The sequence below is a fragment of the Triticum aestivum genome, chromosome 1D (genome assembly GCF_018294505.1).
Source record: "Triticum aestivum cultivar Chinese Spring chromosome 1D, IWGSC CS RefSeq v2.1, whole genome shotgun sequence".
NCBI classification, from domain to species: Eukaryota; Viridiplantae; Streptophyta; class Magnoliopsida; order Poales; family Poaceae; genus Triticum; species Triticum aestivum.
Window position 1 is genome coordinate 322,238,347 of NC_057796.1, and position 18,794 is coordinate 322,257,140.

General features: G+C 50.3%; 2 protein-coding genes across 3 annotated transcripts; one reads left to right on the top strand and one right to left on the bottom strand.

The window, feature by feature from the left end:
- The first annotated feature begins 1,223 nt into the window (after positions 1-1,223).
- LOC123181775 (caffeoylshikimate esterase) lies at positions 1,224-6,038 on the top strand. 2 transcript variants are annotated; one of them, XM_044594108.1, is made up of 6 exons: positions 1,224-1,517; positions 1,668-1,761; positions 1,922-1,954; positions 4,868-5,014; positions 5,103-5,233; positions 5,334-6,038. In XM_044594108.1, the coding sequence occupies exons 1-6, from the start codon at positions 1,497-1,499 to the stop codon at positions 5,934-5,936; spliced, it is 1,029 nt and encodes a 342-aa protein (XP_044450043.1). In that variant the 5' UTR covers positions 1,224-1,496; the 3' UTR covers positions 5,937-6,038. The 2 variants fall into 2 exon arrangements, with proteins under 2 accessions (XP_044450043.1, XP_044450044.1); XM_044594109.1 differs by lacking the exon at positions 1,224-1,517 and having other exon boundaries at positions 1,671-1,761; positions 1,922-1,986.
- Positions 6,039-6,155: 117 nt separating this feature from the next.
- On the bottom strand, positions 6,156-9,912 carry LOC123181774 (UDP-glucuronic acid decarboxylase 2). Its single transcript, XM_044594107.1, has 6 exons — positions 9,143-9,912; positions 8,162-8,309; positions 7,174-7,253; positions 6,969-7,052; positions 6,796-6,870; positions 6,156-6,714 (listed from the first exon to the last, which is right to left on the bottom strand). Exons 1-6 carry the CDS (start codon positions 9,773-9,775, stop codon positions 6,400-6,402), a joined length of 1,335 nt encoding a protein of 444 aa, XP_044450042.1. The 5' UTR covers positions 9,776-9,912; the 3' UTR covers positions 6,156-6,399.
- Between the last annotated feature and the right edge of the window lie 8,882 nt (positions 9,913-18,794).

An 18,794-nucleotide genomic window follows, 5' to 3' on the forward strand; every position in this document is an offset into this window, starting at 1 on the left:
GGCGATATTCCGTGGCGCCAGCCGTGCCTGGTTTTGTTCTTCTGAGTTCTTCGTCAGAGTCGGAGCTGCGTTATCTGGCCGCATGTCGACTTGTCGTTGATTAGAGTGGGCTTTGCCCTGTGTGTTTAGGTCTATGGGAGTGGGCTTGGCCCTTGTTGTTCCGGGTTTTGCCCGGTTTTCCGTAATTAACTTGGCAATTCTCTTCTGCTTAATTAATAGACGAGGTAATCTTTGCCTATGTTTCGAAAAAAATGTCATTTTTAGCTTTTTTTAGTGAAATGCCCTTATTATTTAAGCTTAAGAAAACAAGTATGTGCATGTATGGTCGTTATACCACATTTGACTAGAAAAAAATAAAAGCCATCTAGCAGAATAGTAGTAGTACCGGTTGAACACATTTTTTTGAGAAAACTTCCAATCCATTCAATCATGACAGTACAAATAATAACAGAGGTAATAAAACTTATAACCATGTCCGTGGACCACCTAGCAACGACTACAAGCACAGGAGTGAGCCGAAGGCGCGCCGCCGTCATCGCCCCTCACCGAAGTCGGACAAATCTTATTGTAGTAGATAGTTGGAAAGTCGTCGTGCTAAGACTCCATAGGACCAACGCACCAGAGTAGCAACCATCGCCGACGAAGAAAGTCGTAGATTAGAAAGATCAAACCTGTAAACACCCAAACGAAGACGAACGAAGACCGGATCGAAGCAGGTCTACCGAAGATTAGCACCGGCCGAATCTCGCGAGATCCTGCACACGCCCTCCGACGATGCTACGCACACCACCGGGACGGGAATATAACGTGAAAGACATTATTCCTACTAATAGACATAGCCGCCGCCACACAGCCCCAACCAGGACGCTGAATCTAACAAGAACAAGAACGGGGTCCCTCCCGCCGGCGGGGATCATGATCCTCCGCACCTTCATGGCCTAGAGACCATCGTTGTTGGGGCAGACCGGCGGCGGGATCGACGGGAGGAGAAGAGCTTTTCTTGTGAAGGGGAAAAGAGATGGAAGAATAAATGTATCAGTCCAACACCCATTTGACCATGAGCAATAAATAAATAAATAAATACTATAGCATCGTTCACGTTTTTTGCACCACAACATCCATTTAATTAACGAAGGAATTATCAGAATCCCCTGATCTTGACCAGTCCACCACAAAACATCCATTTACAGGCTGTTCCCCCCAAACGGCTCCGGCCCGCAGAGAATCCGGGTCACCAGCCTCCACCTTCCTTCCCACTTCCAATGCAGAAATGCAGACGTTTGCTGGGCACGTGTTCCCTCTCCTCGACACGCCTCCCTCTCCTCCTCGCAGTCCCCTCATCTGACCAAAGCTCCTCCGAGTCATTTCCCCTCTCTGTCCATCCGCTACCGCTTCTTCGTGATCTCTAGCCCTATCAACGAATTGTCCCTCCACCCCGCGATCGCAAGCTCGCCGCTTTGATCCCCGCTTAGTTGTTGCGCACACACAGAGGGGAGATGGATGTGCAATACCATGAGGTGAGCAAACGCAACTCCATCTGCAAATGCATGTCGACATGCTCCATCTCTGGGTTGCAAGCACGCATCGCTAGCGACGGTGCATGCGCGCGTGGTTGAATCTTGATCATGTTCATGATGCGTTTGATGGTTTTTCGACTGATCCTGCAGGAGTACGTGAGGAATCCGAGGGGGGTGCAGCTCTTCACATGCGGCTGGCTGCCTGCTTCTTCCTCGCCCAAGGCGCTCGTCTTCCTTTGCCATGGTACGTACTGCTCGTTGCTTAATTTGCGAATCGACCGCTGCCTAAGCTTTGCGCATTGCCAACTTCAACAGTAGCTATGACTAATTCTGGTGGCTTCATCGATCATACTACATTGACTCTCTCTCTTTTTTTTCCTTGTATGTGTGTCAATTTGCTTCAGGGTATGGCATGGAATGCAGCGTCTTCATGAGAGGTACTAATGCTGCTTAATCTTCATGGCTCTTGGTACCTATCTCCGTTTATTTCCTCTTTTGCTTTTGGAGGTAGTTTCAGAGAAAATTCAAAATTAAAAAATATGATAAGGGGTATGGAAGCCCTTCTACTACAAGATAATGTTTCAGGAATTATTTTCGGTGTGCGGTCGTACCATATGGGCCTATATTTATTGAATTCATATATATATTTGTTCTTGCATCATCCATGACTTCACATGCATGCACTGCGGATCTAGGCTTCATATATGTTAGTGCCACTGATCCTTCTAGATGCATGCATCAGCCTCAGTCTGGTTGTTAATAGGAGTATGGGAATAGCATGGGAGGCTACCAGCCTTCTTATTTCCTTTCTGGTGAATGCCAGGAGCATTCTCTGGCCTAATTTGATCATGTCCTCCAGTCAGATTTAACAGTTACTCCCTCCGTCCCATAATATGAGACCATTTTTGACACTAACACTCTTATATTATGGGACGGATGGAGTAACCTTAACATAGAAAGAGCGCTGTGGACTACACAGTTTCATAGTATCCCAAGTTCTTTCGATGTTTGCTGATCGTCAAACAATTTTAAATCTTTCCCTTTAGTGGATCGAAACACAAGCTTTGCGTTTTCTCGAAAAACATCAAATTGCATTGCAGTCTAGGGAAAGATGGTAGAAGAGAATTTTGTGTAAACAGATTAGTGGCCACAGACCATTAATTGCCGTGTACTTTAAGGAATAGGTTGCAGATGCTGATAGGGGACTACAACTACTTGCTGGTGATAGATACTGTGACTTCATGAATTGGACAGTTTTCGGTAGCAGATGCTGCTATATATACTTGCTGGTTGACAATGGTCTTATTCGATCCAGTATATCCGTAATTTTTTAACTAATTGTCGAGGGTACATGCATGAAAATCATCTTGAAAACCATGCTACTACAGAAAAGGAGTTGACATATGGCAGACAAGAACTGGTACTGTGCCTTTGCTAATTAATACTGGTCCTCTGCTCTAGGAAGAAGTATTTTGCTCATTGTAGGGTAGTCTCAAATTCAGATCAATTACTTACCACCCAAAAAGAATCGGATCGTCATTTATTCTCTCATTTGATCTTCACACACACACACACACACATAATCTGCTGGCATGGGAAAGCTGCTTTTGATAAAGAGGGAAGATGATGATGCCAACGCACTTCTGAAGTTCCACCACGGAATATATTCGTTTGATAATTCCAGCATAAAAGGTGATTGCAACCTTATATTCGTGAGTGATATTGGTGAGCTGCAGCCAAGATTGTTGGTTGCCGTAGAAGGTTAACTAACCTACCCACTTTTGGTAGCGTTTCGCCCGGAGAGTTTGATTCAAACAGGCCACGGCTCCGTGGTTGGGTCTACGGTTGTGCCGCCTATCCACCCGGATTAGATTTTAATGGACTAATTGATCAACGCATTGATGAACTTTGCTTCTGTACACTTCCTAGAAAAGTTTACGAATTTTGATGCAGATTAAAGGTCGAGATTAGAAGGTACCCGTTCAATAATACTAGTATACTGTTTTTGTATTCCAATCAATCTATTCAATACGTTTGATCTGCAGACTAATATGGTGCTTTAAGATTTGTGTAAATTTTTAGGGGGGATTGGGGGGGGGGGGGGGGCGTACCGAAGCAAAACTCATTCAATTTTCCTTGTTGTATAAAGAGGGAAGATGATGGCAACACACTAATCAAGTTCCATCACGTGATGTATTTGTTTGATAATTCCAACATAAAAGGCTATGTAACCTTATATTCGAAGTGATGGTGGCAAGCGGCGTATAGGCTGTTTGGTGGCTGACTCGGAAGGTTAACTGACCCTCTACGATAGTATTTGGCATAGAGTTTCATTTAAACTAGAAGTGGCCGCACGCCTTGCGACGCTGATTTTTGCTGTGGGCTCCACTTTGTCAGTGAGCATAATGAAGGAATGCGGTGCAGAGCGGCAGAAGGCACTACGTCGTCGAACCCCTCCCCTCACCGAGCAACACGCACGCCCCCGCTCGGCCACACCCACAACCCTAGAAGAAATCGGCTTACAAAGGCCAAACACCATCAGACAACCGGGTCCCACACGGTACCCCAGCCCCGATTCAGACAGAGCCTCCTAAAGCTCCATTTCGAGGGTGCTTAGTACTCCCTCTGTCCCATAATATAAGAGCGTTTTGACACTACACTGTATCTGTAAAGACAATACCTGAAAGCAATAATAGAGTGGTAATCGTTAATCAATAGGAGATGTTCATTAGGTGTTGTTGTCATGGACATGGTATGTTCCATTTATTCTGAAATCCATCTTCTGGATAACCCGTCTCTACTTATGGTACATGGATATCTAAAAATAGTTTGAGTTGCCAAACGAACAGACAGTAGGAATGCCTTCGTATTTGGATATGCACAAGTGTCCGTGTTATGTGTTGACCCATCTTTCATGCACCTTATTACTAAAAAACGATGTTTGATGCAACAAATGTGTTGGACACAGTTTGCATACATCACAAACACTTGGTCAGAAGTTTGGGTTTTGAAACCTATTGCGCTACCATGGTTCCCGGTACAAGTTGCTATCATGCCCAGAAGCAGGAAATGACAGTTTTGACTAGCAGCTACAATCAAGAAACCATTACTTGCGACTCTAATCACTTTTATTAACAAGCCTTTTATTTATGATTGCAGACGTGGTCATATCTTTCTTCCATTTCAATCTGTTAATTTTCATAGTTTTAAGGCTCCAAACTGGTCTATGCATGTCGCTATCGTTGCTTGGGTTCCGATTGAAACACAAGAGATTGATCCTGTATATATGATGACGCAGCTGACTCCCGCTGTCTTGCAAGTTGTAACTGATTGTTATTGTTTCCTGACAGCTTGCGGGTTCAAATTGGCCGCGGCTGGGTATGGCGTGTTCGGGATCGACTACGAAGGCTATGGCAAGTCCATGGGCGCCAGATGCTACATCCAGAAATTCGACCGCCTCGTCGCCGACTGCGACCGCTTCTTCAAGTCCATCTGCGGTAATAGAAACGAACACATTCAAGTCCCAATACGATCTCCATATGAAGGATGCATGAACCAGATGCTGCATTCTGTCTCTGTGTACAGACCTGGAGGAGTACCGGAGCAAGAGCCGGTTCCTGTACGGCGAGTCCATGGGCGGCGCCGTCGCCCTGCTGCTGCACAGGAAGGACCCGGCCTTCTGGGACGGCGCCGTCCTCGTGGCGCCCATGTGCAAGGTGCTGCCATCAACTTCTACTGCCATGATGATGAACTTCTACTGCAATGCCTGCCTCTGCCTGCTAGCTCAAGTGTAGGTTGTTGTTTATGGCGTTGCAGATATCGGAGAAGGTGAAGCCGCATCCGGTGGTGGTGACCCTCCTGACGCAGGTGGAGGAGCTCATCCCGACCTGGAAGATCGTGCCCACCAAGGACGTGATCGACTCCGCCTTCAAGGACCCCGTCAAGCGCGAAAACATCAGGAGGAACAAGCTCATCTACCAGGACAAGCCGCGGCTCAAGACGGCGCTGGAGCTGCTCAGGACCAGCATGGACGTCGAGGACAGCCTCTCCGAGGTGACCATGCCCTTCTTCATCCTGCACGGCGAGGCCGACACCGTGACCGACCCGGAGGTCAGCCGCGCGCTGTACGACCGGGCCGCCAGCACCGACAAGACAATCAAGCTCTACCCGGGGATGTGGCACGGCCTCACCGCCGGCGAGCCAGACGACAATGTGGAGCTGGTCTTTGCCGACATCGTCGCCTGGCTCAACAAGCGCAGCCATCACCGCAAGCCTGAACACGGCGGCCGGGTAACAAGCGCCCCGTCGGAGCCTGCAAGGTACCAACGGCGGCCGGTTTCCGGCGGCAGCGGCATGGACAGCCCGGTGTCGATGCCTCGGCGCCGAGGCCGCTTCCTCTGCGGGCAATGTAGAATGTAAACATGCAACTGTTTTTGTAAGGAAAAAGAAGCAGCAGATGATGAAAGCATGTAAATAGTGTGCTGCACGAATGCTCAGTAAACTGAATAAAATTTTGCTCCACTCTGAAGTTCTCTTGTGTTCTGACGAGACATTAGCTTCCTGGAGCAGCTGGACTGATGCACATTTCTGAAACAACATGTAATGTATACCATATAATGCTATCATCTCAACAAAGAATTAGAAGATCCAGATTTGATTTATATATCCAACAATCCAACTGGGATATCTGTCCGTATAGCTGAGACTGACGGAAAAGGCGACGACAAAAATGAATAACATTACATCAACAACCAAGGTATTTAGCAGTAAAACTCTCGACGACGACTACGTGGCCATAGCTCTGTCAGTGGGGGGGATTAACCAAGAAGCAAGCTAGAAGCAGGCCACCAAAATTTCAAAGTATAGTACTCCGGTCTACTCTTTACTGGCCTTCGGTGGCGGTGGCAGCGTTATCTTGGTCGCCGAAGATCCGCTTGCGGAAGTCGGTGACCATGAGGGGAAGACCGTCACGGAGGGCGATCTTCGGCTCCCACCCGAGCTGCTCCTTGGCCTTGGTGATGTCTGGCTTGCGCTTGTGCGGGTCGTCCTGGGTGTTCTCACGGAACTCGATCCGTGCATTCGGGTCGATGGTGTCCTGGACAACCTTGGCCAGCTCTAGCATGGTGAACTCACCAGGGTTACCCAAGTTGAATGGCCCTATGTGGTCACCTTCCATCAGCCTCATCAACCCCTCAACCTGGAAGAGGGCTATTTTAGAAAGCGCATTCCAGATAGCATTGCCATAATTATTGTTCACTGATGGTTAGAGAAGACCTACCAAATCAGAAACGTATTGGAAACTCCTGGTCTGCTTGCCATCGCCGTAAACCGTCAAAGGCTCCTTCCTTAGCGCCTGCCACCATGTTACAGCATTTGGGTGTTATTACTTGAGAATAAGAGGAAGCTTACAGTTTTTAAACTAGCAGAGCACAGCAGTGTATGTATGTTTACCTGAGCAACAAAGTTGCTGACAACACGGCCATCGTCAATGCACATGCGTGGGCCATAGGTGTTAAAGATCCGAGCAATCCTAACCTGAACAGTGAATACAACAAAATACACCAATCACTACACATACAGACCTATTTCCATACGGATGGAATGGAAATTTCAGTGCTTGCAACAGTATATCAGTGTAGCACAAATGACAAAATACCTCAAGGTTGGCACCACGGTGGTAGTCCATGGTCAAGGTTTCAGCTGTACGCTTGCCCTCGTCGTAGCAACTCCTGACACCTGTTGTCCAGAGAAACATACATACATACACATCAGTGGAGAATGAGTAATACGTTCTATATGTAACGAATTTAAACAGTACATGACAAATGCATTCATAGAAAACCAGCTGTAGCTATCTAGCCCAACAAACTTCCCTCCTTTTATGCGCGTTCTCTTAATTGTTTTAAGTGTCTTGGTTGGTGGATGTTTGGTCAAGCGCAAGCATAGTTTTGCCCCCACCTTCTTACTTCACTAAGAAGGGATCAAGATCCACCATGTGGCACATTTCACCAACCAGAATTGTCCCTTTCTGGCAGAAAGAATCAAACCACGCAGGAGGCTACCCCCATCTAGATTCCACGGGCGGCATCTCCAGCTAGTAAGATTCCAACACCCCATTCCCCAAATTGAGTAAACGAGGATTTCTGGTTATAACAGTAGCCTTCAGCTCAAGAACATTTCTATTTTCAAAAGCTCATCACTGCTCTACTTGTGCTTCCTTCTTCTGTTATACTACTACTGGTAGATATAACCCAACTGGCAAAATGTTATATTTTCTATTCTCAATCCACCCCCACAATCAAAATCACTCGAAACTACTTCCAAAACTACTCCGAGTAAAACTAGGACAACCCCAAATCCATGTTCAGCATACCTACTCCCAATATCACACGGAAGTGTGAAACGTAATGAACGTGAGTCCAGAAGACCAGAAACATCATCAGTTTGGTACCAACAGTCCCTACCACGCAAAGACTGGGCAACTTCTACTACGCATGATCCAACTTGGATCTACTTTTCTTCGCTAACCTCGTGTAACAATAAGCAAAATCATCATGATAGATCTGGTACAACTAATGAGAAACCTAACACCATCACACTTATGAATGAGCTGGAGGAGTATGAGGATTGAGGAGAGTTCTTACCGATGGGGTTGACATTGCCCCAGTAGGTCTCCACCTGAGGGTGCTGGAGGGGATCACCGTAGACCTCACTGGTGCTGGTGAGGAGGAACCTGGCGCCGATCCTCTTGGCCAGTCCAAGCATGTTGAGTGTACCAACCACATTGGTCTTGTGCCATCTCGAAGGTCAAGGATCACATTCACACATAGCATTTCCAAAGGAACACGCAATATTGCATCATAATAACTTGGTTGTTGGACTAAAACCTCCAAAAGGTGGTTGCAAAAGTACGCAACAGGAAGGTCATGTGAAGTGATCAGTAAGCAAAGTTGCTTAGCGGGGACAGCTCCCACTTGGATCTCACGTTTAAGCTGTACTCTCTTTATGTCAGAGTTAAGCTAGCTCTACAGCTCAACCAGATCCAAGCACAATGCGAGTTTGCTTTTGCTTTTGCCTTTTTCTCTCCTCCAATTACTGGATCATAAAGTAAAGTAAAGTAGACTGGTCTAGAGATGCCACATCTAGAAAATCTGATGATAGGACCAACTTTTGCTATGGCTGTGTGCATCATGTGATGCAGAGGCCTTGCTTGTTCTCCTATCAAGATTGGCAGATTTTACTAACCCAGCTGTTTGATTGAACAAAATGCTAGTAAATTTTATGGTGAAAACGGTAAATGGGATCAAGCTCTGGTCTTCCTGAACACCACGATGCGCAGAAAGCTCCAAAATTGACGGCGAAACGTGGCGCAAATCCCGAGCTCCACGCACCCAAAAATCCCCCTTGCAATCGCAGATTCCCAATCCAGAAATGCGCACGGGATTTACCCAGATGTGCAGCAAGCGGCAGAGCTGCGCAAAAGAACAGGACCCTTGTACCGCAAATATCTCCCACCCAGTAAAATGCAAGGAAATAAAAATTAGCGATCACGAGAAGCCAGGAAAAGTCAAACCATCGAGATCCAAGCAGTTGAAGTTTGAATGAATTAGAAGAAGAAAGGATATGATTGTCTTGACGGGGTTGTACTTGTAGTGGACGGGGGATGCGGGACAGGCGAGATGGTAGATCTGGTCGACCTCGAGGAGGATGGGCTCGACGACGTCGTGGCGGATCATCTCGAAGTTGGGGTTGCCGAAGTGGTGCATCACGTTCTCCTTGCGGCCCGTGAAGAGGTTGTCCACCACGATCACGCTGTCGCCGCGCGCCACCAGGCGGTCCACCAGGTGGCTGCCCACGAAGCCGGCGCCGCCGGTGACGAGGACGCGCAGCCCCTTGCGCTTCAGCCCCAGGGGCACCTTGCCGGCCACGAACTGGCGGCCCGGGTTGTGCGCCGCGGGGTCGACGGAGAAGCGGGTGAGCGCGCCGGAGACGGCGGCCGCGCGTCCGGAGGAGGAGTAGGGGGCGGCGGTGCCGGAGCCGGAGCCGGAGGGGGCGGCGAGGCAGAAGAGGGCCGCGGCGAAGAGCATGCCGACGAGGGCGAAGAGCGGGCGGTGCTCGGCCGCGGCGTAGCGGGCGGCGCGGGGCAGCCACGCGAGCGGCTTGGAGCTGGCGGGCTTCGCGGACGAATACTCGCCGGCGCCGGCGGCGCCCGCGGACGGGGACGCAGCCCCGCCACGGTACGTGAGCTCGGACGCCATCTCCGGCGGGCCGAGGCAAGAAGGACCCGGTGGCGTGGCCGGAGAAGTGTGGGGCCCCCCGTGTAAGAGGGAGCGCAGGGACCTCGCCGCAGGTTTGTGTCGGTAAGGGCGCGGGGTGAGGTGCGTGTCAGAGGTGGGAGAGGAGGTATTTATGCTGCGGGCGGGGTGGGAGGCGCCGCGTGGCCTGGTTGCCTCGTGGGACCCGACCCGTTGGAGCCGATCGAGATCGACGGTGCGGTGCGGTGCGGTGCTGCGTGGGAGGGAGGGGTTTGACTACGGGCAGGCCGGCGAGATTAGGTGGTGGTGCGGCGGCCGTGTGTGGCCTGATCGCCACGGTCTCAGTCGGCGGCTAGCTGGCCTGGGCTGCCGACCGGTTCTACAAAATTAACCTCTATAGTACTTCATCCGTTTCTTTAGGTATACATAGGTTTTTTTTTAGATACTCAGAAATTACCACCATAGAATGGTCTCAGAGAGGGTCCGTTTTCAATGTCATAGTATAATTTACTGCCATGTTTGAGGCGTACCAGGTCCAAGTTTAGAACAAAATGAATCATTTATCATCTCTAATTAGACGGTAAATGTACATTTGCATTGTTTCATATATAGGATTTGAAATGTCTTGAATTATTGCCATATCTGGGGCTATCATACCTAAGTTTAGACCAAAATGAATCATTTATCATCTTTAATTATATGATAAATGTGCATGTATTATTTCACATAGAGTTTGTGATGTCTTAATTTATACTGCCATGTTTTGCGCGTATCAGACCTAAGTTTAAACCAAATTGATTCATTTATCATTTTTAGTAAGAGACTCGTTGGGTTTTATTAAGCATGGCTAAGCATTTATAGTAGGGGTTAACTCAGAGACAAAAATAACTCCAATCATATGAATGAGCTCAACATATTGTCCTTTTTTTTTCCGACCGAGGTCACGTTGTCATGGTTAACCTCGCGGCGAACCTCGAGATGGACAACCTTGGTTTGAGAAACCTATAGAGCATTTCTGTTTCTAAAAATTTGTGAGTGTATTTTACAAGTATCTACTTTACGACATACAATAGTTTCACATAGGGTTTATATGATTTTAGTAGTGCATATTTTCCACGCCATGCAATGGTTTCGGAGATGGTTTTTAATGTCTTAGCTTACTATCATATTTCGCAAGTACCTGGTCTAAGTTTGGATCAAAATGGTCCATTTATCACCTTTAATTATTGATGGTGGAGATCTCTCGGCTGTTAAGGCGACAATTAGGCCTCTATACTCATACATAGGATGGTCTTGAGACGCCAACGGTTGGATATTCCCTCTCCAGTGATATTTTCAAGATTCACATGCCTATAAATCCGGTGTCCCTAAGCTGGAAGACTGATACGTCTCCAATGTATCTATAATTTTTGATTGCTTCATTCTATTATATTATCAATCTTGGATACTTTTTATGCAATTTTATATCATTTTGGGGTCTAACCAATTAACTCAGTGCCTAGTGTTAGTTGCTCTACTTGTTTTTGGTTTTTCGGAAAATCTGTACCAAATGGAGTGCAAACGCTATGAAAATTTTAGACGATTTTTTCTAGACATAAGAGACCCAGGAAGCTTTAGGAGAAGACCAGACAAGCAGCGAGGAGATGGCAAGGCAACAGGGCACGCCCCGCGGGTGGGGCGCGCCCTGGTGCCTTGTGGGCCCCATGATAACCCACAAGTATAGGGGATCGCAACAGTTTTCGAGGGTGGGGTATTCAACCCAAATTTATTGATTCGACACAAGGGGGGCCAAAGAATATTTGCAATTATTAGCAGTTGAGTTGTCAATTCAACCACACCTGGAGACTAAATATCTGCAGTAGAGTGATCAGTAGCACAGTAGTATGGTAATTTGATAGAAGTAGTAACGATAGCAATGGTAGTGGTAACAGTAGTAGCAATAGTTTTATAGCAGTTGTAACAATAGTAACAACAGTAGTAACTTAGCAAAGATCAACATGTGAAAAGCTCGTAGGTATTGGATCAGTGATAACGTTGGATAATATTCATCACATAATAGTCATGACCTAGGGCGACACAGAGCTAGCTCCAATTCATCAATGTAATGTATGCATGTATTCCGTATATAGTCATACGTGCTTATAATAAGAACTTGCATGACATCTTTTGTCCTCCCCTCCCGTGGCAGCGGGGTCCATAAGGAGACCAAGGGATATTAAGGCCTCCTTTTAATAGAGAACCGGAACAAAGCATTAACTCATAGTGAATACATGAACTCCTTAAACTACGGTAATCACCAGAAAGAATCCCAATTATTGTCACCTTGGGGGATGCGGATCATAACTCGTAGCAGGTGCATACAACTTGCAAGATCGGATCAAGAACACAAATATATTCATGAAAGCATAAAGGGCTCAGATCTGAAATCATGGCACTCGGGCCCTTGTGACAAGCATGAAGCATCGCAAAGTCATAGCAACATCAATCTCAGAACATAGTGGATACTAGGGATCAAGACCTAGCAAAACTAACTCGATTACATGATGAATCTCATCCAACCCATCACCGTCCAGCAAGCCTACAAGCAAATTACTCACTCCCAGCGGTGAGAATCATGAAAATGGTGATGGAGGATGGTTGATGATGACGAAGACGGAAGATCCCCCTCTCCGGAGCCCCGAACGAACTCCAGATCTAGCCTCTCGATAAAGAACAGGAGGTGGCGATGGCTTCGTATCGTAACGATGAGACTTCCTCTCTTCTTTTTCTTGGGAAATAGGAATTTATAGACTTGAGATTAGGGTCAGCGGAGCCACGTGGGCCCCACAAGGCACCAGGGCGCGCCCAGGGAGTGGGCGCCCCCTGGTGCCTTGTGGGCACAGGGTGGCCCCCTCCAGTGGGTCTTGGCTCCAGTATTTTTTATATATTTCAAAAAAAATCTCCAAAAAATTCATCCAATTCCGAGAACTTTTTTTTCTGCACAAAAACAACACCATGGTAGTTCTGCTGAAAACAGCGTCAGTTCGAGCTAGTTTGATTCAAATTATGCAAATTAGAGTCCAAAACAAGAGTAAGCGTGTTTGGAAAAGTACATACGACGGTGACGTATCAACTCCCCCAAGCTTAACTCATTGCTTGTCCTCAAGCAATTCAGTTGACAAACTGAAAGTGATAAAGAAAAACTTTACAAACTCTTTTGTTCTTGTATCTATATATGTCAGATTTAGGGCTCCACAGACCCAAGAAAGGTTTGATCTCTGGGGCGTGTGCGAAGATCTCGACCTCTGCAGCCAACCAATCTGTCGCCCCACGAAATAGCTCGAGGAACAAGGAAGAGAAAGGAATCGGCGGTTTACCCAGGTTCGGGCCACCTTGCGGTGTAAGACCCTACTCCCGCTTTGTGGTGGATTAGCCTCACGAGGGGTTGAGGATGAACAAGTACAAGGGATGAACAACCTCGCGAGGGCTGCTCTTGGGTGAGAATCAGTCGACCTGGTCTATGGTGGCGGCTAACCTATATATATCGTGGCCTTGGTCCTCTTCCCCCAAAACGCAGGCGGGAAGGGATCCCACAGTGGCCAATTTGAAAGGGGACAAGTAGTACATCTTATCCTGACAAAAGGTGTTCTTCGCGTGCAAAGCTTGTGGTCGTGACGCCGTGGTGGGCCCGGCGATGACATCCGTCCTGCCGTCCTGGCGGTCCTGGTCTGTTGCACTGGAATGGAAATCTTTGCCCGATTCCTCGGGAACCCACACCTGCACTTGCCTCCTTAGCACCAAAGAGGAAATTGTCTTCTCCGCGCCCGCTGGCGCCCACCTGGCCTTGGTTGTCATGGCTTTGCGTCACCACAGCCTCATGAGGTTGGGCACCTGCATAGAAATCTTCGCTCCTCAGGAGGCCGCCTGGGAAGGTCGCTCCCTCCAGAGGTCTTGATGTCACCCGCCTTGCGAGGCTTGGCCCCTGGCGAGGGTTTTGTCTTGTTGGTCTTGTAGATGGGCCATACCAGGCCGTCGATGGAGCCACGCTATGGGCCGCAGGCAGGCAAGTCTAGGTACCCTGGTTCCCAGAACACCGACAGTAGCCCCCGGGCCCAAGGCGCGCTCGGACTTGGCTTCATGGCGAAGCCAAAGGCAAGGGCAAAGCGCCGCCGGCCCCAATTGCCTGCGGACCGAGCCGACACATGACACTTGATGGGACGTGGTTGTCTCCGCTTCCCCACACTGCCTCGGCAACTGCCCAGGCTGACAAAAGACTGGCGCCCGCTCCACGCCATCATTGCCTTCTCTTCGCCTTGCTCCAGATCCCCTTTCCTCCTGTCGAGTGCATCTCCAGATTTGGTCGAATTCCTCCTCCTTTCCGCATCTCTTCTCCCAAGATCTCGCAGATGGCATCCGGGAAGGCGAATCCGGCCGCGCGGGCCGCGAGCTCCTCCTCTTCTCCCGCGCCAGCCCTCGACACGTCCTCCATCACCGAGGAGAGGCACCTCGCCACCGCGCTCCCGCTGACGGCGAGCAATGACAACGAGTGGAACGAGACGATGCTCCTGGCAGGCTCCGCCGAGCGAAGGACCCTGGCGGGGACGTTCTATCCCTTCTTCCTCCACAACGTCTTTGCGCGGCTTGTCCCGCCTTTCTCCGAGTTCTTCACCACCATCCTCGACCACTACCAGGTTCAGGCCCTGCATCTTCATCCCAACTCCATCCTTCTCATGTCCATCTTCGCCTTTTACCGCGAGGCGTTCGTGGGCGTGATGCCCTCCGTCGCGCTCCTCCGCCGCTTATTATATCTTCGAATGCACGATCCAACTCAGCGTTCTGTATGCGTCTCCATTGCCGCGGTCGACAAGGGCAACACGCTCATGAGGGCCGGGAAGAAGGTGGGGAGCTTTCGGTGCAAGTGGGTCTTCATGGATGCTAGGGGCCTCCACGCGTGGCTGGAGTTGCCAACCAAGCTGCCGAAGAAGCTTGACTGGTGGGGTCATGTGAAGCTCTCCGACCCCCGGGCGACGCTGGTCCTGAGGAAGATGATGGCAGACATGGAGGCCGGGGTGCTGACGGGGGCCATGCTCGTCAAGGATTTCCTGACGCAGTGCCTGGCCCCGCTCCAGGCGCACACGCACCCCATGTGGGAGTTCAAGGGCGCAGAGGATGACATCCGGCTGCGATCGGGGAGCCTGACGAGCGAGGAGCTAGACAAGGCCATGAACACCCTGCTCGAGGGGGATCCGAGCAACCTCCCGGCGGCCTACATCCTGCTGTACTGTCGTGCTGATAGGGCGACGCTGATCGCTGCCATGCCCGTCTTCAACGAGCTGGGGCTTGTGCCGCCCGAGCTCCCCAACTCCCCAGTGCTAGTGTCTTCTGACGACGATGTCGGGGAAAAGGGGGGGAGGACTCGGAGGCGACCGTGGACGATGTGGCGGAGACCTCTCCTCCGTCGTAGAGCGAGCTTCTCCGCGGCCTCACCGATGATGAAGACGCCGCCAAGCCCCCGGTCATGGAATCCCCGCGCTCCACCGCGGTCGTCACGAGGTCCAGGGCCACTTCCCCAGCCCTGCGGAGGCTAGGCCGAGCGACCCCGAAGAAGGGCGGGGCGGCACCTGTCGGTGTCAAAACCGGCGGATCTCGGGTAGGGGGTCCCGAACTATGCGTCTAAGGTCAATGGTAACAGGAGACAGGGGACACGATGTTTACCCAGGTTCGGGCCCTCTTGATGGAGGTAATACCCTACTTCCTGCTTGATTGATCTTGATGAATATGAGGACTACAAGAGTTGATCTACCACAAGATCATAATGGCTAAACCCTAGATGTCTAGCCTGTATGATTATGATTGCCTCTACGGACTAAACCCTCCGGTTTATATAGACACCGGAGGGGACTAGGGTTGTACAAAGTTGGTTATAGAGAAAGGAATCTTCATATCCGAATGCCAAGCTTGCCATCCATGCAAAGGAGAATCCTATCCGGACACGAGAGAGAGTCTTCTGTCTTGTATCTTCACGGCCCATCAGTCCAGCCCACGTCACATAGGCCGGACGCCCGGGGACCCCTTAATCCAGGACTCCCTCAGTAGCCCCTGAACCAAGCTTCAATGACGAGGTGTCTGGCGCGCAGATTGTCTTCGGCATTGCAAGGCGGGTTCCTCCTCCGAATACTCCAAAGCGACCTTCGAACACAGAAAATGTGTCCGGCTCTGCAAAACAAGTATCACACACAACTGCAGAGAGTATAATATTTCACGAGTCCAATCTGCTGACAACTTTTTGTAGCGTGACCTCATGTCCCTACCCGGTCATTATCGAACCGTTTTTAGCCTCCCGCTCCATATTTCGAGATGCGGTTTTATTGGCACATCCTGTCAACGCAGAGATCGTGTCCCCTTATTGCGGGATTCTCATCAATACGGGCGTGGGTAATCCAACCGCGCCGTCTATACGACTCTTGGGGAATAGGCGAGTGGGGAGGCGCTTGATATTCGCTGCCTTTATAAGGAGATAAGGATTCACCCCTTTCACCCACGCCTTCTCTCTCTGCCCATCCATTCTCGAGCTCCAGCGCCCAAGCTCTCATCCTCTTCGCCTCAAAAAAGCACTCCGACCATGTCTGGATCCGGAGTGCAAGCCAAGTGGATGGTTTCCTCCGTCAAGGAGAAGGACATCACCAAGCTCCGGGAAGCCAGGTACTTGGCCAAAGAAATCGCCCACCGGCTTCCAGCCAAGGGGCAGATCGTCCCCACTCCGGAGCCCCATGAGAGGGTAGTGTTCATCCCCCACTTCGTCCATGGGTTGGGATTTCCTCTCCATCCATTCGTCCGCGGACTCATGTTCTACTACGGGCTGGATTTCCATGATCTGCCCCCTAACTCCTTCCTCAACATCTTGGCATTTATTGTCGTGTGCGAGGCCTTCCTTCGCATCCCACCCCACTTCGGACTATGGTTAAAGATCTTCAATGTGAAGCCGAAGGTGGTGGATGGCCAACACGCAGAGTGCGGAGGCGCCATGGTGAGCAAGATGCCCAACATCACATGGCCCAAGGGTACCTTTGTGGAAACCGTCAAAGGGTGGCAACGGCAGTGGTTCTACGTCACAGAGCCCCGCGACGCCACCTGGGCCGCAGCTCCCGAATTCAAGTCCGGGGCCCCAATGCGGCTCACCTCCTGGCTAGAGAAGGGCCTAGATTGGGCCTCGTCGGACGAGCTGACAGTGCTACAGATGTGCATCAAGAGCATGGTCGACAAGAACATCAGACTTGTCAATGTGATCCAGGTGATGCTTTTTCGCCGGATCCTTCCTTGCCAAAGCCGGACCTGCAATTTGTGGGAGTTCGATCCGGCCAAGCACTAGACCCTGCAACAGTTCTTCGGCGTTAGGCACGAAGGCATCTGGAAGGTGCTCTTCAAGGCCAATGAGAAGTGGTCGAAGGAGACCGAAGACCGTGGGTATAACCTGGCTCATCCCGCTAGTCCGTTAGGTTTTTCATATTGCAAGGTGTATCCTTCACCTGTGTACTCAAGGAAGATGCCTAAGCTTCCATATCTGTCTTTCCAGAGCTGGACAGAGAAGGCGGAGCGGATCCAGTGTCCGGCCCCGCTGCCCGAAAACCCAGCTATCCCACTTCTAACGAAGATGCTGGTTCCGGCGCCCTACCAGGTGCCGGGGAAGAAGGCCAAGAAGAAGGCCAAGGGGGCCAGAAGTGGCCTCCGTCATAAAGGCACTTCGGACGTGACGTCCGAAGACGCCGAGACCCACTCCTCCCCCACCGAAGATGACGAGGAGGAGGAGGAAAGCAACTCTCCCCCGGAGGGGGGAAGGAATAAAAGGGCGGCCTCCACGCATCTGGAGGCAGAGGCGTCCAAAAAGGGGAAGATCTCCCTCGCGGATAACTCCGCGTGGGACATCGACAGCAGCTCCGAGTGGCGCCCCAGGGATAAGCCCCTGGCCGAATCGTAAGTACTCAAAGACGCGCACATATATCTAGCTCCTTTACTCCCTGGTTTTTACATGTTGAATCATGCGTTGCAGTCTGGCTCACTCCGACCTCCAGCGATCCTCATCTTCGGGGAATTCGCTAGATCCGAAGGTGATGGACAGCGGGTCCCTTCCGGCGGCCTCTTCTCCCAAGGCCATGGATGACACCGAGGTGTTGTCCCGAAGAACCTCCCCAGGCCAGGGAGAGACGCAGGAGGCCATCAGGGTGGCGCTGGATGGTGAAACCTCGGCCGCCGGACACATGGGGGAGAAAATCCCCATGGAGACGGGCGATGGGGACCATATCTAATTCGGCCCCCATCCGAATACAATTCCGGAGACCTATACGGCTCCGGAATCAGGCAAGCAGCCTCCTTCGAAAGAAGGAGGTGCACCGGTTCCACCGGTGACCTCTGTCCATCCAGAGGCACCGGATACTCTACTGGAAGCGCTGCGAAGTGCTTCCATTGTTGAGGAACACCGTACCCTCATGGGTACGGTGATTGAGAGGATTTAGTCCGCGAAGAGCGGACTGACCGAAGCCTGCACAAGCCTTCTAACAGGCTTTGAGGTATGAAACGCAATTTATGCGAAAGGAATGTCATAATATAGATAGTAGCCCCTGAGACACTGTCCGGTGTTCAAAAAGAAAAGCCGTACAGAGGATCAAATAATTTTCGCAGGAGACTAACCATATGTGTCTATGTGAATAAGCAGGCGTCCTTGCTGGCTGCGACCTCTCATACTGCTGAGGTTTCCAAACTAAAGCAGAGTCTGGAGCGGACCGAGGAAGAGCTCGATCGTGTGAAAAAGCAGCTGGAGGACCAGCAAGGTATGAAATGACCCTTTTGGAGATCCAAGAAGGATGAAAAATTTGTGTTGACCATAGTGCCGTGATATTTTGTAGGAGCGGCGTCTGAGGTGGAGACCCTCAAGAAGGTGCTGGCCGAGGCCCAGGAGAGAGCGCAAAGGAACAAGCCGCTCGCGAAAAGCATGAGGCCAGGGTCGGTGAGGTCCAGCAGGAGCTCCAGGACGCCGTGAAGAAATGCG

Bases quoted from the DNA above. Each gene is read 5' to 3' on its own strand.
- LOC123181774 (XM_044594107.1), bottom strand. From the start codon at position 9,775: ATGGCGTCCGAGCTCACGTACCGTGGCGGGGCTGCGTCCCCGTCCGCG. The intron at 8,310-9,142 runs ATATCCTTTCTT...TCGAGATGGCAC, and splicing joins ACAACCCCGTCAAGACAATC to AAGACCAATGTGGTTGGTAC. The intron at 7,053-7,173 runs GTATTTTGTCAT...TTCACTGTTCAG, and splicing joins ACCGTGGTGCCAACCTTGAG to GTTAGGATTGCTCGGATCTT.
- LOC123181775 (XM_044594108.1), top strand. From the start codon at position 1,497: ATGGATGTGCAATACCATGAG. The intron at 1,518-1,667 runs GTGAGCAAACGC...CTGATCCTGCAG, and splicing joins TGGATGTGCAATACCATGAG to GAGTACGTGAGGAATCCGAG. The intron at 1,762-1,921 runs GTACGTACTGCT...AATTTGCTTCAG, and splicing joins GCTCGTCTTCCTTTGCCATG to GGTATGGCATGGAATGCAGC.